Source organism: Polyodon spathula, chromosome 14, assembly GCF_017654505.1.
Source record: "Polyodon spathula isolate WHYD16114869_AA chromosome 14, ASM1765450v1, whole genome shotgun sequence".
Lineage (NCBI taxonomy): Eukaryota > Metazoa > Chordata > Actinopteri > Acipenseriformes > Polyodontidae > Polyodon > Polyodon spathula.
In genome coordinates, this window is record NC_054547.1 from 20,195,486 (window position 1) to 20,219,588 (window position 24,103).

Genomic DNA, 24,103 nt, shown 5'->3' on the forward strand with positions numbered 1-24,103 from the left:
GGAGCCCCCTGGTTTCACTGTAATTTAACCTAATGTTTTGCACTCTGCTGGTTTGTTTTGGAGGACAGAGAGTCTTAAGTATTATTTGCGTGACTATGTAGTGCAAATGGTATTATATAGCTGGCACTGGAACCTATCCAAGTTGCACTACATTTTGAACCTGACTCTCCTGACAGCACATTAGTTCTGAAAGTATCCTGCCGTGAACCACCTGCCACAATCTGGTTAAAACATACTTGGGCATTCATTTAGTTAAATATTTATATTTACAACTTTGTAACCCCTGATTTTTTCCCAGTTTAGAATGTCAAATTTCCTCACCAAAGGCAAATCCCCAAAACAGCTCAGCCAATTGACACTTTATACCCACGAACTCGAGAACGGGTGTCAGCAAGCTACCGGCCTCTGGAGGACAAAGACCAGCTCAGCAAGAGTCAGCTTGAGCACACAGCGAGCCAGGCCATCAGGGTCCGCTTTAATGAGAAAACCCCCCAGTAATTTCAATCAACTTTACACAGCCAGGAACCTGCGCTCCCGACTGTACAACCCTGCACACCATGTGGGCGTGCCTTTACCAGGTGAGCCACTAGGGTAACCCTTCTGTGTTTTGTTTTAACTCTATTTGTATGATATGAGATCGAAACAGCCAAAGCTGGAGCAGTGCATTACCTGGGCTGGGGTCGATGTTAGCCAGCAGCTCAAGGTGGGGTCGGAGACGGTTCAGGTTGGCAGGGTCTCCCGTCCGCTGGAGCGCAATGGTCAGTTCCTGAACACTCTGAGCAAATGAGGCCGGCGTCTGCAACTTAACCAGAAGGATTTCCGGTAAAGTAAACAGCTATACATCAATGTTTGCTAACCATGTATGTGGTCTGAAGTTAGCCCTTTGCAGTCCATTTACACTCCAGCCAAGCCCCACCCCTTGTTCGCTGTATTTTTCACATACCTCTTTGCAGACGTGCATACTGATCAATCCTCTCCTGATCACTCATTTTATCACCAAACACCTCAATAATGTGATCCAAGTCATTATTTTATTACTATAACTCTCAAAAAGCTCTGCAAATGTCAGTGATATTCTCTGAGCGCTGGATGCGGAAGCAGCTATCTCCTTTGTTATGTCTGTGTTATCTATGTAATGCATGGGGCCATAAGATACGCCCTTTTTTCGGTCTCACTCGGCCATTGAAAGGTTTTCTCTGCTTTTTCCGGAGAAAAAACGACTAGAGACCTGTGCTTTACGTCTTTTTGATGCTGTTGGACAGGGTCCGACATCGGACTGGAAAGAGAAAATTGTAATGACTGACCTGGTCCAACATAGGACATAATACATAAAGTAATGACAATAAAAACCCCAGCGACCTGGTTCTATATACTAATAAAATTGAGGAGATATTGTAGTAGGACTGTATTGTACATTTCCAGCTAATTAAAGTGAAAGAATATTTGGCTGAAATTTCAATCAACTTCACGCATGAAAAACTTGACAACCCTAGCGTGAAGGAAATTACAATTTATAATATGTTTAAATATATACTATTTCTATTACAAAAGGATGTATGTAAGTTTAACTAAGATTTTAAGGACTTAAAATGCATATTCCCATCTGTGGCAAAGCCTCCATTCAAACGAAAGAATAACTTGGCTACGAGACTCACTGATGTGCTGAGTTTCAAAAGGCACTTGTTCACTCGTTGGTGAATCTTACAGACTCTGATGTGATAATTTGAATATATTTTTACTGTATTATGCTCAATTGATATTTAACCTTTAGAATTTTGTAACTAATATGCATTTTTACTTTTGAAGATTTGTCTGATATATATAGGATTTAATTAAAAATGTAATCTTAATTTTTTTTTACTTAACTTAGATTAAATTGTAAACTGCAAACAATTAGTTGTTTTTTAAATATACAATATTCAATTGAAATACAGTTGGCATCGCTCAGGACACCTCGGGAGAAGAAAAACTATCCAGGAAAAGCGGTTGTCCTAATAAACGAGGGGCGGTTGAGACGATCTTAGTCATACTTTTTTTTTTTTTTTTAAGAATCCAATTATTTTTACCTCCCGATTTTCTCTCAATTTGGAATGCCCAATTATTATTATATTTTCTCCTTCACTGCAGCGATTCCCCACACAGCTCAGGGACCCGAGGCTCATTTGGCATCCTCCAATACTACGAGTCAATCGGGACCTTTTTACACCCAGGACCTATAGAACGTCTATCTGCAGGCTACCGGCCCCTGGAGGACAAAGACCAGCCCAGCAAATCGTCCCCAAGGTCATTAGGTGCATGGCTTGTAAGGAAGGCCGCAGAGCGGTGAGGAGAAACAGTCAAGCCGGTTCCCACCTCCCCAACCCCGGGAGCGCCAAAGCCAATGCGGCGCTCCCTCACCCGCCCCCGGAGTCCCCAGTGAAGACCGGCTCCCTCACACAACCAGGATTCAAACTTGCGGCAGTGCTTTTACCAGGTGAGTACATCACATTAAGATTAAATGTTAAATACATAATTTAAAATATGAGTCTTTTTTTTTTATTCCTAAACTAAATCGCTTTTTTTTTTATTTCTACATGAAATGAAAAATAACAAAATCATATCTTATCACAAGGCAAGGCACCTGCAATGTTGACACGCCAACTTTCTTTGCAACAGCAGCCTGAGAAACCACAGGAGACAACTCCTTCAAGAGTTCAACGTGATTTAGCAAATCAGAGCATAAATCATGTACTCACTGCACTGTGATCTGTCTTGCTTTGGAAAGCGATCTTTTGAAAATACTGTATCCCAATTAAATGAAGTAGCATCCCAATTAAACGACATCAGTAGCATTGGGAAGAATTCTCCCAGAGTGGTATCCCATTTAAGCAGAAATCTGATTATCACTATCCCGATTAGGCAACACCGACTGTACTTACAACTGTGTTCTAATTTTACTTAACCTTAGACATTAAAAGAAAAATCTTAAAATATACCTCCTATTAGAATTTCAGAGAAATTTCTGATTCTACAAAGAACTAATGACAATTAAAATGTAATCTTTGCATTACAAGTGATGTTGACAATTCTTTTAGACTAATTATCAGTACAACTAGGCACAATCCACTACAAATGTTCTTCAAGTAGATTTTGAATTCAAAATCAATGGGAGGAACTGTTCATCGTCTCCTGTTTAGGTATCTGGTGGCTTCCCCCCCTGCTGGGTGTCCCTTACCTTGTCGATGATGGACTGCATGTGTGATTTGTGGGACTGATCACCGTACAGCAGTGAGGACCACTGGTCAGGGGCGATGCGCAGCCCCCCCTCCATGGCGATCTGGACAATCTGAGAGTCGTGTTCCCGCCGGAGAGCTTCGTACGTGCGGAACTCCTCCTTCAGCTGCATCAGCGAGGAATCCTCATCTCGCTTCGTCACCTAGACAGGACACGACACACACCAGACTGCTTGGATTCATTCCAACAAAATTCGATAAGAGAACTGTATTAAAGCAATCGTAGTTAACAGAACAGTTCCATAAATTTCCTTCGCCATGCACATCCATTTATTGCATAAGCCTTGAAAGAAACACACAGTGAAGCAACATGTATTTTCATTTTAAAACATGGTATAAGAACATAAGAACATAAGAAAGTTTACAAACGAGAGGAGGCCATTCGGCCCATCTTGCTCGTTTGGTTGTTAGTAGCTTATTGATCCCAAAATCTCATCAAGCAGCTTCTTGAAGGATCCCAGGGTGTCAGCTTCAACAACATTACTGGGGAGTTGATTCCAGACCCTCACAATTCTCTGTGTAAAAAAGTGTCTCCTATTTTCTGTTCTGAATGCCCCTTTTTCTAAACTCCATTTGTGACCCCTGGTCCTTGTTTCTTTTTTCAGGCTGAAAAAGTCCCTTGGGTCGACACTGTCAATACCTTTTAGAATTTTGAATGCTTGAATTAGGTCGCCACGTAGTCTTCTTTGTTCAAGACTGAACAGATTCAATTCTTTTAGCCTGTCTGCATATGACATGCCTTTTAAGCCCGGAATAATTCTGGTCGCTCTTCTTTGCACTCTTTCTAGAGCAGCAATATCTTTTTTATAGCGAGGTGACCAGAACTGCACACAATATTCAAGATGAGGTCTTACAAGTGCATTGTACAGTTTTAACATTACTTCCCTTGATTTAAATTCAACACTTTTCACAATGTATCCGAGCATCTTGTTAGCCTTTTTTATAGCTTCCCCACATTGCCTAGATGAAGACATTTCTGAGTCAACAAAAACTCCTAGGTCTTTTTCATAGATTCCTTCTCCAATTTCAATATCTCCCATATGATATTTATAATGTACATTTTTATTTCCTGCGTGCAGTACCTTACACTTTTCTCTATTAAATGTAATTTGCCATGTGTCTGCCCATCTGGTATTGCATTGGTTAAATATATCTGTTTGCAAGCCATGCTTTTAGAATGAACACCTTGCACTTTCTGGGTTACTTCAACTGCAGAGTCAAACTATCCCCAGTCCTTGCTGGCTTCTTTTCTGTCATAACCAATCGGCTGCTTCCCTAAAGCAGTACCAAATATCATGTTTGACTGTGAATACATCTGTCCTGTGACGAATTTCTTTCAAAAAAAGCTTCCGAGTATATGTATTCCACAGTTGATTTATGACCCGTGATACGTGATTACAAACAGCTCTGCAATACGGACAACAAAGGACATAGCAAAGGTAACATAATGCGTTTCTTGTAAACACTCCAAATATGTAGGTCTCACCCAAACTAGAAGTCTTGAACTGATAACTTAACTGACGTAGGAAAATTAAATCAGCATGACTATCTACACTTCACTACAAACAAGAAAACATTGACGGAAATACATTACCTTAAAACAGGATGCTCTATAGAGGAGTTGCACCACGTGACCGATGCTTGTTTTGGAGGCCTGGGGGAATCGTGGCTCCAATCTTTGAACCACAAAGAGAACCAGAACCTTACGGGACAGGGGGGAGCCATCTTCCAGGGCTAGCAGAACCAACTTCAGAGCCTCCTCTTGCATCGCTGCACGAGGGCATAAGAGACAGCAGACGATAGTGTATTAAATAGATAATTCAAATACAACTCTGTATCCAAGGAGAATTAGAATCCAACATGATACTTAGTCATATAAGAAGAAAAGTAATTGATAAACTGAGAAATCACAATTTTAATAATTATCTACAACATTTTGGTTTCAGTCTCCACCTTTTTCAAATGGTAGAAATAGCTTGGTAGACTGATGTTGAGCTTTAAGTTTTGAGACGCTCAGCAATAAATCGCTATCAGAACAAACTCAACGCTTATCATTAGTGTTAATGTATTACCTAACCTTTAGAAATACTAAAAGAAACAAACATTTTGACTTTTTCAATGTCTTCAAACTTTGCAATATCTTTTAACACAATGGCAATTGATTTGATATTTATTACTCAAGTAGCCTGGGTCTTAACTGTGTAATGAAGCCAGACAGATACCTGTGCACAAGTCTACAGAGACTTAGCTCTTAATCAGAACTAGTTGAACACCATATCATTGTGCTATATTAAATTAGCTTCCCACTGCTACAGCATGTTCAAAACAAGAAGTGTATGTCCAAATTGTTTCATTTTGAAAATATATACATTTATTGTATTTAAGAGAAATTTATGAATTAAAATTGATTGGGCTATCATAGTGTCTTTTAACAAAGTGCTGAATTTTGGTACTGGCACAGAACATGGCATGGGGAGCTCACTAAAACATAACATTTTGCCCATAGGGGGCAATATATTTAACTATGAATGCTTAATATCTCCCCCACTCCCAGGGCATTTGTATTGTGCTCCCCACTGCTGGTCTATACATTGATCTATTCAATAGAACAGTGGCTTACCTAAATACCACCACTGTTTAACCCTTTCAGTCCAGACTGGACTTTAAAGTTTGTCACGTTCACATGTATACTCAATAAAGGCTTCCTTTTTGAATTATATAACTACATTTTTGAATTCTTCAGCTCAACAAATTCAGGACTGAAAGGTTTAAACAATAAAAAACTGGGCTTAAACCCATTTTAACTTTTTTTTTTTTTTTTTTTTTTTTTTAATACACTTGGACACTGATAGAGATGCTGGCTTTGATGCTGGTTCTCTTTTAATGATTTAAATGATGCTGGTATTTTGGACCACCACCTTATAGATTAATTGAAAAGATAAGCCCCCCTTTTAATGTTACACCAAGCCAAGCAATCTGATGTCAGCAAAGCTTATATAGGGTTCATTCTTTGGTACAATGGAAATATGAATGCAGTTCCCTTACCTGGCCCAAGGAACTGGCAGCCCCTGGCTCGGACAGCTGCCCACAGGTTGGAGGAGAGCTGCTGTGGGTTCTGGTGCTGGAGGATGAGCTCCGTGACGGTCCTCTCACCCAGGGAACGGGCAGCTCGCATGGCCCTGATTCGCCCCTCCTCCTCCACCAGCTGACAGTGAACCAGCGTCACCAGCTTCCTCTGCATGGGCCGGCTGAGAGCGCTCTGAGTGGTGCTGTTCAAACCAACACCTGACAAACAACAACAATCAGTACAATATTGTGTTCAATTACCAACAGAGCCAGCAGACTATTCCCACTGCTTGAATGAATGAGCTACGAAGACAGGTTCAAGGAACAGGAACAGAAAGGAGGTTGAGGACGGAACTGTATTGTTTTCAATTAATTTTTAAGAAGTGGTCTGTGGACATAGTGGGTGAACAGATCAATTATTACACCGTTGGTGGTGCTGGGATATTCTGCATGCGTTTATGAAACAATAGGTTAACAATACCATTCTTTTACGTTAGTAGGGTTATTAAAAATACAACTGAGCTCTTAGTATTATTGTATGTCTGCACATTGTAACCACACTGATGATTTTATTTTGACAAACAAATGGGATTTTATTGTGCTAAGAATAGGTGGCTAAAGTGTTTATGGTGCGATGTGTTTGTGAAATATTTTCACTATTTTTTTAAGCTCCTTACACCCAAGACAGACAGGTGCGTTTTCATGGTGTGGTACTGCTAGTCTTCGTGTAGCTGTCCACCAAATCAACAGTACAAAGGTCACTCTTGAAATCAGGACTACAAGGATGTGTTGCAGTAAGAATACCTCAGTTAAGAAAGATGATGTTTCTCTGTACTTGTTGACTATGCTTCGGATACCACACCTTAATTGAGCAAGCTATTTCACTCAATGTTTATGCAAGTCAAGGTTGTTATAATAGTAGAAAACACTAGTGGAGGCTTTGAGTAAACTGCTGATGCTCATAATGCATCACAGTAGAAAAATGCAACATGTCTAAGGCTTTTGCACAGCAGTGTGTGTATATATATATATATATATATATATATATATATATATATATATATATATATATATATATATATATATATATATATATATACACACACACACACACACACACACACACATACATATACACTGGAACCTTTCCGCTGTCAAGCTAGGAAAAACATGGACAAACCGCCCTCTTCTCACAGAAGGTGATCTTTTATATTCGTGTGTAACACCACTCCCACCTGATAGTACAAAGGGAATTGACACAGAAGAGTCAAATGTCCTGTATTTTATCTGTCCACCAGTTAGTGTTCCATGAAAGTGTGAAAGCAAGACCAAGTTGCTGCTAAACAAATATCAGCAGTAGGAACATTCCTAATATTTGCCCAGGAAGTAGCCACACCCCTGAGTGAATGAGCCTTGACGTGTTTCATCAGTGGTCTTTCTTCATGTTAGTAACAATGCTTGATACAGTCTTTAATCCTTGCCGCTATTGTCTGTTTTGTCACTGGTCTGCCCTTAAGTAGAGGGGCAAATGAGATTAACAGCTGACCACTATTCCAAAGGGAGTTGGTCCTGGATATGTAGCTCAATAGTGCCCGTCTGACATCGAGCAGATGCAATTCCTTATCCTTTGACTGATGAGGTGGAGGGTGAAATTCAGGTATGATTATCGCTTGTGATAGGGGGATTTCCTAAACTATTTTAGGAAGAAATGAAGGTCAGCAGACAATCCTGTTATTAAAACAACTGCATGTATGGCTCATCAATGACTAAAGCCTGCAGTGAGGCGATATAGAAACAAGATCAACAGACTTCGATCTGCACCAAGGTCGCAAATTCTGACCATTTTGTAGAATAACATTTGTGTGTAGATTTCTTCTTTGCTGCCAGCAGAACCTCAGTCACTGTTTCAGCCATGCCTATCTGAGAGTACTGCTAACCAGGAGTACTCCCCCTTTATCCAGAGACAGTAGATCTCTCCTGATGGGTTGATGAACTGGTCCCTTTTTGTGCCAAGTTTAGGACAGCGGGGAACCAAAAGCTCTTGGTCCAGAAAGGTGCTACCAATATCACCTGCACCTCATCTCTGTCCACTTTATATAACACCTTTGGAATGAGCGGAAAAGGTGCTAAAGCATACAAAAGACCCCCCCCCAGGGAATGGAGAATGCGTCTGATGCTAGGGCACCCTGATGAGGTAAGCGGCTGCAGAATAACAGAAGAGTTTCTGAAAGAGTTGCTGAACCACCTCCTCGCAGAGACGCCACTCGTACGTAATGCACGTCTGCTCAGACTGCCTGCCAGCATGTTTTGCTTCCCTGTTAGGTAGACAGCGTGTACTTTGACGACTTCGTTGCTGCATCACCAAGCTTCAGTGACAGAGAGCATACAGACCAGGATTTTGTCCCCCCTGTTGGTTATGCAATGTACTGCTACAATGTTGTCTAGTTATACCTGGACCGACCTGGCCCTTAGTATGGGACGGAAATGTTGAATTGCCAGAAAAACAGCTAAGAGCTCCAGCTAAGTTTACATGTTGTGAGCGTTGGTAGAGATCTCAGGACCCTAGCATCCTGAATCCCCTCGTGAGCGCCCCACCCCGTCAGGGAGGCATCTGGGAACAGAATATCCTCTGGTTGCTGGCTCCTGAAAGGACGGTCTAGGTCTAGCGTATTGGTGGAAATCCACCAGTTTGCATCTTGCTTTGCTCTGGTGGACATTATCACCTGGTGCGAGGGTGACTGTAGAGGAGACCACTGATGAAGGAGGCCCCTCATGTGCAGGCGGGTGTTCGGGACCAAGAGAATGGCTGACGCGATGTGACCCTGCAGCTGCTGGAATGCACTCGCCAGAGCAGAGCTGAGCTTCAGAAATGACAGTAGTTGAGGGAGTGTCCACAGTCACCCCCAGAAAGGAGACCCTCTATGTGGGAACCAGTATAGATTTTTCCTTGTTCACCATCAGACCTAGCTGTTGGAAATGATCCAGCACTGTAGCAAAATCCTGGACAGCTCCCTGTTGTGACTGAGCTGCTAGAAACCAGTCATCTATATAGGGGTACACAAGGATCCCCTGACCCCTCAGAGAATCAGCAAATACTGACATCAGCTTTTTGAAGACCCTGGGGCTGTTGAAATTCCAAATGGGAGCACACAGAATTGAAAATGTTGCCCTCCTATGGTGAATCAAAAAGGTACTGTCGATGTAGGGCACAGATTGGCACATGGAAGTACACGTCCTTCAGGTCTACTAGTGCCATCCAATATGACGGATGCTAGTGTCTGTATTACCATGTTGGGGATGCTATAGCTTTGTTGAGCCTCCTGAGATTTAAGATTGATCAGAATTTCTCTTGTTCCCCTTTTTGGAACCACAAAGTAATGGGAATAAAACCCCTGACCCTGCTGGTCTATGGGAACTGGCTCCATAGCGTGCTTTGCTGACAGGGAAGAGACCTCCAGAATTAGAGCCCTTCTCTTCACTAAATCCCAATCTAGAGCTGTGTGCTTGATCCCGATTAATGGGGTGCTGAGTGAAAAGCCAATATTTAGGACCCCTGCATCCGAGGTAATGCATTGCCATTGGAGAAGGAAAGCTGAAATTGAGAGGAGTATCAAGATGACTGAAGAGGCTTGGAAGCCAATCTAAAGTGGCCCCCCTGATATCAGTTAGATCTGAAGCCCCTGGAGGCTGAGAATGAAGAACCCCTGGCATGACTGAATCCAGACCTGTGGCTGGGCACTGGGAACCAAAGTCTTCAGTGCTTGCCTTGCTTCATGCATGGTCTTGCAGACCTCCTGTATGTCTGCTCCAAACAGCAGATGTCCCTTAAATGGGAGACCGTAGAGTATCAGTCCTACATGCCACCACACTATGAGCCATACATGCGCTGATGTATCCAGAGAATCACTGACTACAACTCCGTTTTAGCCGTGGCAGTGCCCCCAGTGGTGAATTGGTTAGCTACCTGCAAATTTGGTAACTTGCCATGTAAGCCTGGCCCACAGAGGCTGCAGAAAATGTCTCGCAAATAATTCTGGGTCTTACTGGAAGCCCTGTCTGATGCTTGTTTTTCAGGGTGGCAGACAAAAGTGCTAGACCAACTGTAGGATTTTAAAAAAAAAAGTCCTCCTTATGACCTGTAGACATTTTATAGAACCTACAGCCCTTTGTAAAGTAGGCGCTACCCCTGAAGAGGTTTGCCAAACTGACTCCACATATTGCCACATGTCAAGGTTAAAAGGAAATCCCTGAAAAATATCAGAAGGAGGAGTGTCTAGAATAGTCATAAATCCAGTAGACATTCCTGCTGCCTGCTGGAAATTCACAGCCACTCCAATATTAATTTAGTTTATTATTTGTTTAAATTAGCCCTCTTTAATTTAAAGAGGATTTAGATACATCATGGAAGGAAAGTCTGCCTCAAATTAACCCTCCTCTATTTCTGTAGAGGAGCCTGACTGTGCGAACATTTTAAGGCCCAGGCAGTAACATGATATAGTTGTTCATTGACCTGCATAACAATCTCAGATACCATAGCTTTAGTGGCTGAGGAGTGTCAATGCTTCTGCCGTACTAAAGCCAGGCTGCAAAGACATCACTTGAGGAGGAGGGGGAGGGGGCCGAGACGGTGTTAGGTCACTCTTTGCCTTATGCTTCCCCAATTGACCTGAATGTCTTGTAGGGGAGTGTTTCACCCCTGACTTCGATCTTACGGAAGTTGCTGGGGAGAGGTGTCAACCTTTAGTGGAGGCTCCAAGCCACTGCAGCACAGCCGCTACCACAGTAATTAATAAACTCCTTCCAAAGAAGGTTACCACTACAGAGCAGCTGCTGTATGCAGCATGCAAAGCAGAAAGCCGCTGGCAAGAAGATTCTCTTCCAACAGATAATATAAGGGCTTGCTCAGCAAACAAATGCCCATGATCTCTTTTGCACCCCAAATGCTTAGACAGACCAGCACAGATTGCAAGTGAGTAAACTTTCAGCAGGAATTTCAATAGAAATCAAAAGAAAACAAAAGTTAATAATAACACCAAAATGTAACTACTGCTATGTCCATGCTTCCCAGCTTTAAGAAACAAGGAAAACACAGGACATTTGACGCTTCTGCGTCATTTCTCTTTATACTATCGGGTGGGGATGTTTTATGATGCACGAATATAAAAGACCTTCCTCTGTAGTTTAGATCGTTGATTGTTTGCTGTTTGAACTTGACCTTGCTCTCTATTACTGTAATTTATGCAGTATTATCAAGGCCAGCGCTAAATGATTGTCAATTTCACTTAAAGGCAAGGGACCAAAGAGACGAAAGCAGTCAGAATTATGTTATCAAAGAGCTCAAGTTTAAAAAGCAGCAGTCGCTGAGGCAATTGTCTAAGGCCCTGCCCACATTAAAGCAAAAAAATTGACAACCAAGTTCAAAACCGATTTACCTGAACCCTAGCCCAACAGTGTTAGAGCATCCAGCTTGCCGGGTTAGTTTAACCTAGCTGTTGTTGGAAAAAAAAAAAAACAACTTTGCTGGATGGCTGTATCCCAGAAACCACTGTAATGTATACACGTTCTTCTTTCTTTTTTCCTTTTCAGCTTTTTGGCACACTGACCCATTTTCCTGCGTTCATAAAACAGAGGTCATGTGGACTATACTATATACATTATACAGTTAAAAAATGTTACCGGCCAGTTGGGCCGGTGGTGCTTCATAACTACCGACCAAACTGCGCTCTCTACTGGCCAAACTGCGCTCTCTACCGGACCCGGGCCGCTGGGCCATGGTTAATGTCGAACCCTGCATACTGTATAGTAACGTACAGTACTAGTTACACTGTTTTATATTGTTTCTTCTGTAATAAACCTTTATACTACATACATTGTATATGTACACTAATTAATTTGTACTGTACTAGGTTCTGATTTTTATGCTGATTTGGCAGGTATGTGCATGTAATTGGTTATTACATACCTCGGTTATAACATACTGTTTTTACGGTCCCAAGGTAGTACATTGTATCAGAGTTTCACTGTACCAAAATATTTACAAGAAAGAAATAGGAGGACAAAAAAAACAAAACGCCTTAGTTGTTATTTATGCTAACTTTTACAAAAAAACACTTGTGGTTTGAGTTTTAGCTGTGAAAAATTAATCCTCCAGTTTGTGTAACAATTGACACAAAGCATTTAAATAGCCTTCAACTTGGTCCTAATGTCTTATGACAAGTTGCAGGGTTCTGAAAAATAGTGCCCCTAGGTGTTGTTACAACTGTTGAAATAATGTACTTGTAATTTTCCTTATTAACATCATGACAACTTCTTACACTTTGAACTTCACGGTCTGCTTCAAAGATCTCTTAAAAATGGTCGCATTTGGGCTTGAGATCTGTCCTCTAAATCTCTGCAGGTAGAGCAAAAAAATAAATAAAACCCATAACAAGTGTTCCGTACCACAGCATAGATTGTTATTGCCATGTTACCCATTTGACAACATGGACAATAATCCTTACACTATCAATGCACTAGAGTGGCCATTTTGAAAAGATCTGAAACAGAGTTAAAGTTATGTGTAAAAAGTTGTCAGGATGTTAATGAAACGAAATTACTGGCACATTATTTAAACAATTGAGTGATCAACAGATGATTTATCAGTATGCACGACTATGAAGAGATGTGAAAAATACAGCGAACAAGTGGTGAGGCTTGGCTGGAGATGCAGTACTGATGTCCTTTTTGCTATGCAGTGCCTTTTAAACCCGTTTTACTCAGAAAAAAGATTTTAAACAGCACATATAAAATAAACAGCGCGTGTGAAAATAAATTGGACCTGACGCGCCTGACAAGCGCTGAATAAATGGACCGCTAAGCGCTGAAGGCCATTTTTTTTTTAGTCCTGATTTACTCTAAAGGAACTATAAAGCCACCTTTAGTATTAAGGCCACCTTCAGCAGTCTATACGTATCAGTTACCTCTCCAATAACACTGACATGCTGTTAAATTACCATCTGAAAACTTGGATGCAACAAGATGTAACTCATTCGCACATTTAAATATTTGAAACAAACCGTAAATTATAACAGTTTGCAGGAAAGAACTAAAATAAAGGCCACTCTCATATTAAGACCACAATTTGTTGGTCTCTTGACTGGCCTTAGTGATTTTTCCCAGTGATTACAGAAGTCCCTGTGGTCACAGGGAAGTGTACAGGACAGTGCATATATTGAGACATGGGCAAGCCTGTTATACCTCTCGTGCTGCTGAGGGGTTTGAGGTAGAGAGCAAGCTCCTCCACGCATTTCCTGGCCTCGTCATAGTGTTTGGTGTCTTCCACTCCTGTAAGCAGAGCAATGGGCTGCTGTTTGGGGACCTGCAGGGTGAAAAGGCCACAGTATATCAGTCAGCTCGAACACGATGTGTCACAGTCAAGAGTCCAGGTAAGAGCAACCCACATTAATCGCAGGGCTTAAAAGAAACAAGCTATGAAGATGAAGAACTGTACCTCTTATCCTATAAACAGACTTTGTTTCATATTAAGGGGGGGGGGGGGGGGGGGGGGGGGGGGGGGGGGGGGGGGCGGGGGGGGGGGGGTGGGGGGGGGGGGGGGGGGGGGGGGGGGGGGGGGGGGGGGGGGGGGGGGGGGGGGGGGGGGGGGGGGGGTGGTGGGGGGGGGGGGAATGGGGGGGGGGAGGGGGGGGGAATCTTTCCACGTTCTTTCTACTCTTTCACGTTTTAAAAAGAGTTGCTATAGTTAACCCAAACCAACACTTTAAAACACAATACAAAAAACCAAGACCAGAAGACACAGCTGGAAATCAAGTGGACTCAGGACAGAGGGTTGGAGACACAAACAAAAAACAAGATCTTTCACTTTAATTTATAAACAGTACAGTATTATATATCCTCAAAGGTTAAAAGAGATTGTACTTTATAGTGAAACTTATGATACTGAATTTAAGCGGGAGGCACGTGCTCACAGTGAAAGATACGTTACTGAACATCTGGTCACATGGCAACCCAAATGTAAGCTAAAGCAAGTAGACATAAAAAAAAAAGATTAATTAAATGGCAGACTTATTTGTTATACTGGTGTACCATGTAATGTATCATTTAAGACCTAGAGGTCATTAGGTAAGCAAATAAGGTTTCATGGTAAAGTATATTAAAATGACACTCCAATAACTTATGCAAAGTAACAGGAATAACGAGTTTCAGCACAATTAGATAAACCCATTTCCAGATGATAAAAAAATCTACAGTGACACAGCCTCCACTATATCCCTGTCTCTAAGGATTTAATGAGATAATTATTAAAACTACTTTAGACCTGGGTGAAGGTTTATACAGTTTAATTAAACAAATGAAGATCATACACCAAGGGTTCTACTCTGCAGTTCACTAAAATATACAACAACCTCCAACACTTTCAAGAAAAACAATAGCTATAAAATTACACCCACAACTTCCCATCTCAGTAGAGCTATTCAAAGTACAGCAATACTTTACATGTAGATCGGCTAGCAACAGAAAGACAACCTAACCTCATTTGTATTGCAAATCCACTTATGCTGATTCACAAGCAAAATTTAAGTGTCGAGCTTCTCCTTAATTGTGCAAAAACTGTCTTGTATAGCGTCATAAAAAGTGTGTAGTAAAATCAGAAATTCCAGGAGCCCTTTGTAAATGAGGCCATAGTCTCAATGGGTAAATAGCGTGGTTAAACAAAAAAATTAATTAAAATCATCAGAAACTGCATAGATATAGTTACTACTGATGTAATTATTTAAATCTTAGGGGTATACAAACTAAGGGGTCACAAACCAAAGCACATTGCCATTTTTTTATGACATTGCACAGTGTACTAAATTGAAACCAACATGTTGAGTTGAAAGTTCTGTACTGATAGAGTGGGCTCTTAAAGCCAGAAGTTACAAACTGAATACAATGATTAAAATAACTAAACAAAATGACAAGCTTAATTATGTTTAATACAGGTAATTTATACACAGGCATACTATGTCCACCCTGACTGTTTGAGGACATGCTGATGTATACTGCCAAATATGTTTTAAAACAATAATTTCTATAATTGTGTAAATCACGTGGATACACTATTATAGGTGTACAAAACATCTGATCCAGTGTAAAGATTTCATCATTGTTAACTAATGGACTTTTCCATTGCCTTTTTATGAAGCACTGTTTATTATTTGATTACAAAGAGAAGGTGGTGTAAACTTTAAACACCGGACCAACAATAAAGAAAGCTATTAAAATGAATTGCGATTAAACTGAGATTTAAAAAAATATAACACTACTTCGCGTATATTCGCTGCATTGCACTCTATGGAGGAGCATACACGTCTGCCAGCTGACTGTGCCTGCATCCAGTAGCTGTGCTGTAAACACAGATCCAGTTCCACTGAACACTATTGCGTAAACACGTGTAACCTGGTGCATACAAACCTGTAAAACCAAAATGTTTTTTTCAAAAGTATTATATATATATATAAAGTTTCATATTAGGCACATAAGTTGTTAACCTACCTGTCATTTCAGTTTGCTGTACACATCTGAGTGCAGTTTGCTGTATTCCAATCAAAATGACTACTTTCAAGATTAAATACCATATTACTTCAATTTGGCGTCGAAGTGTTTACTTTAAAATTATCAAAATGACTGCGGCGCTTAAGAAGGCGGCTGTTAGACGAGGGTGACCTTTATTAATAATACTATGATTTTCAAACGCTGCAGTATCTTACTACATGATTTATGGGATTTTAGAGCTATTGCTTATTTTCTGTAATACGGTAGCCTACCTCTATGTAGCAGCGTGTGCGGCTACTTTGACTACAGTACATTTATTGGTGACAGTTACCAAGAGCCTATTATGTGGGAGTTGGAAGTTCAGAAAGCAAAGAATCAGTGAATCAGGAGTGTGTATTGGTTTCTAAGGGGTGAGACAATGTTGGTGTGGCAGTTAAGTCCAAGAGTGTGACGTAGATGTTTTTCTGCAACAAAAATTACCTCAGAATATAAGCTTGATTTCTGTAAAAACTACAATATATTCTATTCAATTATTTTGTTTTCTAACTAACTTGCTTGTTTGTAATATCTCTGCATGAGAAACCAAAACAAAATCTTCTCATAGACAGTAAGCACATTGTTCTTGTTTGTATGGGACCGAGTACGGAATTACAATATACAGTGCCTTGCAAAAGTATTCAGACCCCTGACCAATTCTCTCATATTACTGAATTGCAAATGGTACATTGAAATTTCGTTCTGTTTGATATTTTATTTTAAAACACTTAAACGCAAAATCAATTATTGTAAGGTGACATTGGTTTTATGTTGGGAAAATTTTTTAAGAAAAATAAAAAACTGAAATATCTTGCTTACATAAGTATTCAACCCCACAAATTAATATTAGGTAGAGCCACCTTTCGCTGCAATAACAGCTTTAAGTCTTTTGGGGTAAGTATGTGCCAGCTTTGCACACAGTGTCGAGGTGATTTTGGCCCATTCTTCTTGGCAGATTTGCTCCAGGTTGTTCAGGTTGGTTTGACGACGCTTGTGGACCGCAATTTTTAAATAGTGCCACAGATTCTCAATGGGATTGAGATCAGGACTTTGACTGGGTCACTGTAAGACACTGTAAGACATTCACCTTTTTAGAAATGCGTGTAGCAAAGGAGAAGCCATACTAATGGGGGATTTCAACTTCCCCCATATAAAATGGGAAAACCCGGTGGGGAGCACGACAGATGAAATTGAAATGGTGGAAATGACAAATGACTGCTTCCTAACACAATTTGTCAAGGTACCGACTAGAGGGGAGGCATGCCTTGATTTAGTCTTTTCACATAACGAAAGACAGAATAACTAAAACAGAGGTCAGAGAACCACTAGCAAACTCAGACCACAACATGGTCTCATTTGAAGTGTTTTTTAAATCCCCAAAAGAAATGACTAAAGCTAAGGTTTACAATTTTAGAAAAGCAAACTATGAAGGTATGAAACAGAGACTAACAGAAGTAGATTGGAGTAAAATAGAGAAAACACACACCGAAAAAGGATGGTTGTTCTTCAAAAACAATTACATCCCCAAAGTAAACAATTCTAAATGTAAAACTAAATGGCCAAAATGGTTTAATAGATCAATTAAAAAAAATATTCAGCGAGAAAAGGCATTTTACAGAGCCTTAAAAAAGGACCAAAAAGAAAGTACACAGAAAGAGTACACGGAACTGCAAACGAAAGTCAAAAAGGAAGATAGAAAGGCCAAGAGAGAAATAGAAATGAACATTGCTAAGGGGGCTAAAACCAATTCCAAAATGTTTTTCCAATATTACAACAGCAAGAGAACATTCAAAGAGGAGGTTAAATGTTTTAGAGATACAAATGGCAAAATCGTAGATGAAGAAAAAAAAATAGCAAATAAATTAAATGATTACTTTTCACAAGTTTTTACAAAGGAAGATACTGACAACATGCCCCACATGTCATCCAGTTCCTATCCAGTTTTTAGCATAACCGAGGCAGAAGTGTTAAAGGGACTAGGAGCTCTTAAAATAAACAAATCCCCTGGGCCGGATGAGATCCTCCAAATAGTACTCAAAGAAATTAAAGAAGTTATTAACAAACCGCTAACCAAGATCATGCAACAGTCTGTTGACACAGGGATGGAATCAACAGACTGGAAAATTGCAAACGTAATACCGATCCACAAAAAGGGAAACAAAACTGAACCAGGTAACTACAGACCAGTAAGCCTGACTTCTATTATATGCAAACTTATGGAAACTATAATAAGATCCAAAATGGAAAATTACCTATATGGTAACAGGGTCCTGGGAGACAGTCAACATGGTTTTAGGAAAGGGAGATCGTGTCTAACTAACATGCTTGATTTTTTTGAGGATGCAACATCGATAATGGATAATTGCAAAGCATATGACATGGTTTATTTAGATTTCCAGAAAGCTTTTGACAAAGTCCCGCACAAAAGATTAGTTCTCAAACTGAACACAGTTGGGATTCAAGGAAACGCATGTACATGGATTAGGGAGTGGTTAACATGTAGAAAACAGAAAGTACTGATTAGAGGAAAAACCTCAGAATGGAGTGTGGTAACCAGCGGTGTACCACAGGGATCAGTAATAGGTCCTCTGCTATTCCTAATCTACATTAATGATTTAGATTCTGGTATAGTAAGCAAACTTGTTAAATTTGCAGACGACACAAAAGTAGGAGGAGTGGCAAACACTGTTGCAGCAGCAAAGGTCATTCAAAATGATCTAGACAAGATTCAGAACTGGGCAGACACATGGCAAATGACATTTAATAGAGAAAAGTGTAAGGTACTGCACGCAGGAAATAAAAATGTACATTATAAATATCATATGGGAGATATTGAAATTGGAGAAGGAATATATGAAAAAGACCTAGGAGTTTTTGTTGACTCAGAAATGTCTTCATCTAGACAATGTGGGGAAGCTATAAAAAAGGCTAACAAGATGCTCGGATACATTGTGAAAAGTGTTGAATTTAAATCAAGGGAAGTAATGTTAAAACTGTACAATGCACTAGTAAGACCTCATCTTGAATATTGTGTTCAGTTCTGGTCACCTCGCTATAAAAAAAGATATTGCTGCTCTAGAAAGAGTGCAAAGAAGAGCGACCAGAATTATTCCGGGCTTAAAAGGCATGTCATATGCAGACAGGCTAAAATAATTGAATCTGTTCAGTCTTGAACAAAGAAGACTATGCAGCGACCTAATTCAAGCATTCAAAAATTTTAGATTCAAAATTATTGACAATGTCGACCCAAGGGACTTTTTTGACCTGAAAAAAGAAACAAGGACCAGGGGTCACAAATGGAGATTAGACAAAGGGGCATTCAGAACAGAAAATAGGAGGCACTTTTTTACACAGAGACTTGTGAGGGTCTGGAATCAACTCCCCAGTAATGTTGTTGAAGCTGACACCCTGGGATCCTTCAAGAAGCTGCTTGATGAGATTCTGGGATCAATAAGCTACTAACAACCAAACGAGCAAGATGGGCCGAATGGCCTCCTCTCGTTTGTAAACTTTCTTATGTTCTTATGTTCTTATTTTAAGAAGATGCCCAGTCCCTGCTGATGAGAGGCATCCCCACAGCATGATGCAGCCACCACCATACTTCACTGTAGGGATGGTGTGTCTTGAGGCATGGGCAGTGTTAGGTTTGCGCCACACATAATGCTTTGAGTTTTGGCCAAAAAGCTCTATCTTGGTCTCATCTGACCACAAAACCTTTTCCCACATCGCAGCTGGGTCACTCTCATGCTTTCTGGCAAACTCCAGACGTGCTTTCAGATGGTACTTTTTGAGTAACGGCTTCTTTCTTGCCACCCTCCCATACAGGCCAGTGTTATGCAGAGCTCTTGATATGGTTGACTGGTGCACCATTACTCCACTCCCAGCCACTGAACTCTGTAGCTCCTTCAAAGTGATTGTTGGCCTCTCTGTGGCTTCTCTCACAATCTCCTTCTTGTTTGAGCACTGAGATTTGAAGGACAGCCTTTTCTTGGCAGTGCCTTGGTGGTGTGATGCAGCTTCTACTTCCTGATTATTGATCCAACTGTGCTCACTGGGATATCCAAACACTTGGATATTATTTTGTACCCTTTCCCTAATCTATGCATTTGTATTACTTTATCTCTAACTTCTGTAGAATGCTCTTTGGTCTTCATTTTCCTTCAGATTCACAGCCTTACCAATGATCCTTCAACAGTGGGGTTTTTATCCAGAAAATGTGACAGCAACTTTAATGGTTCACAGGTGGAGGCCAATGGTAAGGTAATTGTGTCCTCGTTAGGGCAATTTCTTTCATCGGTGCAAACTGGGAGCTTCCACAGCACAGGGGTTGAATACTTATGCAAGCAAGATATTTCAATTTTTTATTTTTCTTAAAAATATTTCCCAACATAAAACCAATGTCACCTTACAATAATTGATTTTGAGTTTCAGTGTTTTAAAAAAAAATATCAAACAGAACGAAATTTCAATGTACCATTTGTAATTCAGTAATATGAGAGAATTGGTCAGGGGTCTGAATACTTTTGCAAGCCACTGTGTGTGTGTGTGTGTGTGTGTGTATGTATGTATATATATATATATATATATATATATATATATATATATATATATATATATATATATATATATATATATATATATATATTCCCGATTGTGGAGCTGCATTTGTGCCATATAAAAATGTGAGAAACGTCATCCGTGTGTGTGTGTCCATCTGTCTGCGGTTATTGTTCTTATACAGTTCTACGGTTATGCACCATACAGCGCTGTGAACACGGTTTATATTTTCTGCACTCTTAAATTAAGGATAGTTCATACACTAGTACAGCCAGGGTGGTCCGTCAGCCCCGTCAACTCACTCATATGTGTTCGTGGGTTGCTTTGAGCTCCCTATGAGATATTCGGATACAAATAAGCCCTGTATGAAGCTAATTTGATATGAATCATATGCAAAGTTTGAAATGTACGCATGTTTTCAGTACCAAACAATAATAATGAGAAAGCGTCTTCGAATTCAATTAGATAACTTCTCTGAGCACTTTATGTTGGCTTTTTTGCATAGCTGGGGTTTTTTTAGGTATTTTTTTAATAAGGACAATTAAATTATATTCCTTTCTGAATGTACATTACATCTTTTCATCTGCAATCGGCAACATGATGGGGGAAAAACAGCTAGTTTATTTACTTATTATTATATATTAATATACCATTTTGTCTGGAGCGGGGGGAGCAGAGCGAGAATCACAAGGAGTGCAGCGGGATTTTAGAAAGAGCTGAGTGGAGCAAAGAAAAAGCGGAGGATATTATGAGCGGGGAGCGGAATTGTCACCGCTTCGCTCCATTCACATTCTCTGAACACAACACAGACGCTCGCCGTTAAAATATATTGTCTTTAATACAGGATTTGCACATCACAGGAGAGTAGAAGTGAGTAAACTCTGTATCCCTTATATGAGAAGTGGGTAAACGATATATTGCCCAAATTCAAAGTGGGTAAACACCATTTACCTGCATATACCCTCGACTACACCACTGAGTAAAACTCCAAAGAAAAGTTTAAAGTACCTGGTATTGCCAGGCAGTCTCCCATCCAAGTACCAACCATCTGAAATTTTTTTTTTTTTTTTCTTAGCAGACACCCTTATCCAGGCCTTACAGTGCGACTTACAATTGTGACATTACAACTTATTTATTATGATGTACATGTTCATTTAAACAGTTTTTTTTTTTTTTTTTTTTTTTTTACTGGACCAGGTCTAGGTAAAGCAGCAGTGTGTCCCCCCCACAGGGGTTGGAACTCCCGCCACCTTCCAGTCAAGAGCACAGCGCTCGTGTCGGTGTTTTTTTTCGTTTTGGTTTTGTTTGGTTTTTTTTAACACGAAACATACTTTTTGCATTGTATGAAAAAATGTCCAATTGTTTACAGGATAAAAAGACCATCAGCCTAATCAATTAATGTATTTAAATATAAAATGTATTTATCTAAATGCTAGAAGTATCAGAAACAAAATTCTAGAACTTGAAGCTACTGCACTAACAGGTAACTATGATGTGATAGGTGTTACAGAAACTTGGTTGTCTGAGAGTGATGGGGACGAATATAATATTTGTGGGTATACACTGTATAGGAAAGACAGGCAGGACAGAAGAGGAGGAGGGGTAGTGCTATACATAAGAAACAGTCTTGAAGCCCAGGTGTTAAACCTGGACAAAGAAAATAAAGCCGAATCAATATGGGTCAGAATAACAGACAAAAATTCAAAAGGCATAATAATAGGAGCATGCTATAGACCGCCAGATTCAGACGGTGAGCACAATAATCTGTTATACAATGACATTAGAAATGTGTGTAGCAAAGGAGAAGCCATACTAATGGGGGATTTCAACTTCCCCCAAATAAAATGGGAAAACCCGGTGGGTAGCGCGAAGGATGAAATAGAAATGGTGGAAATGACAAATGACTGCTTCCTAACACAATTTGTGAAGGCACCCACTAGAGGGGAGGCATGCCTTGATTTAGTCTTTTCAAATAACGAAGATAGAATAACTAAAACAGAGGTCAGAGAACCACTGGCAAACTCAGACCACAACATGGTCTCATTTGAAGTGTTTTTTAAATCCCCAAAAGTAAAGACTAAAGCTAAGGTTTACAATTTTAGAAAAGCAAACTATGAAGGTATGAAACAGAGACTAACAGAAGTAGATTGGAGTAAAATAGAGAAAACACCCACAGAAGAAGGATGGTTGTTCTTCAAAAATGTAGTACTAGAGGCGCAAAACAATTATATCCCTAAAGTAGACAAATCTAAATGTAAAACTAAATTGCCAAAATGGTTTAATAGATCAATTAAAAAAAATATTCAGCGAAAAAAGGCACTTTACAGAGCATTAAAAAAGGACCAAAAAGAAAGTACGCAGAAAGAGTACACAGAACTGCAAACGCAAGTCAAAAAGGAAGTTAGAAAGGCCAAGAGAGAAATAGAAATGAACATTGCTAAGGGAGCTAAAACCAATTCCAAAATGTTTTTCCAATATTACAACAGCAAGAGAACATTCAAAAGAGGAGATTAAATGTTTAAGAGATACAAATGGCAAAATCGTAGAGGAAGAAAAAAAAATAGCAAATATGTTAAATGATTACTTTTCACAAGTTTTTACAAAGGAAGATACTGACAACATGCCCCACATGTCATCCAGTTCCTATCCAGTTTTAAATAACTTTAGCATAACTGAGGCAGAAGTGTTAAAGGGACTAGGAGCTCTTAGAATAAACAAATCCCCTGGGCCGGATGAGATCCTCCCAGTAGTACTCAAAGAAATGAAAGAAGTAATTTACAAACCGCTAACCAAGATCATGCAGCAGTCTCTTGACACAGGGGTGGTACCGACAGACTGGAAAATTGCAAACGTAATACCGATCCACAAAAAGGGAAACAAAACTGAACCAGGTAACTACAGACCAGTAAGCCTGACTTCTATTATATGCAAACTTATGGAAACTATAATAAGATCCAAAATGGAAAATTACCTATATGGTAACAGGGTACTGGGAGACAGTCAACATGGTTTTAGGAAAGGGAGATCGTGCCTAACTAACTTGCTTGATTTTTTTGAGGATGCAACATCGATAATGGATAATTGCAAAGCATATGACATGGTTTATTTAGATTTCCAGAAAGCTTTTGACAAAGTCCCGCACAAAAGATTAATTCTCAAACTGAACGCAGTTGGGATTCAAGGAAACACATGTACATGGATTAGGGAGTGGTTAACATGTAGAAAACAGAAAGTACTGATTAGAGGAAAAACCTCAGAATGGAGTGTGGTAACCAGCGGTGTACCACAGGGATCAGTAATAGGTCCTCTGCTATTCCTAATCTACATTAATGATTTAGATTCTGGTATAGTAAGCAAACTTGTTAAATTTGCAGACGACACAAAAGTAGGAGGAGTGGCAAACACTGTTGCAGCAGCAAAGGTCATTCAAAATGATCTAGACAAGATTCAGAACTGGGCAGACACATGGCAAATGACATTTAATAGAGAAAAGTGTAAATGACATTTAATAGAGAAAAGTGTAAGGTACTGCACGCAGGAAATAAAAATGTATATTATAAATATCATATGGGAGATATTGAAATTGGAGAAGGAATCTATGAAAAAGACCTAGGAGTTTTTGTTGACTCAGAAATGTC

General features: G+C 39.9%; 1 protein-coding gene across 3 annotated transcripts in view; it reads right to left on the bottom strand.

Moving 5' to 3' along the window:
• The window catches only part of LOC121327009 (roquin-1-like), a 118,367-nt gene that overhangs the window by 42,008 nt on the left and 52,256 nt on the right, over positions 1–24,103 (bottom strand). For 2 of the 3 annotated variants that reach the window (XM_041270751.1, XM_041270748.1), the window contains exons 3-7: positions 13,575–13,695; positions 6,318–6,557; positions 4,867–5,042; positions 3,215–3,415; positions 670–802 (exon numbers count right to left, since the gene is read on the bottom strand). In XM_041270751.1, coding sequence (XP_041126685.1) covers positions 670–802; positions 3,215–3,415; positions 4,867–5,042; positions 6,318–6,557; positions 13,575–13,695 — 871 coding nt within the window. The remainder of the gene's footprint in view (positions 1–669; positions 803–3,214; positions 3,416–4,866; positions 5,043–6,317; positions 6,558–13,574; positions 13,696–24,103) is intronic. The other variant, XM_041270749.1, reaches the window with a different exon arrangement.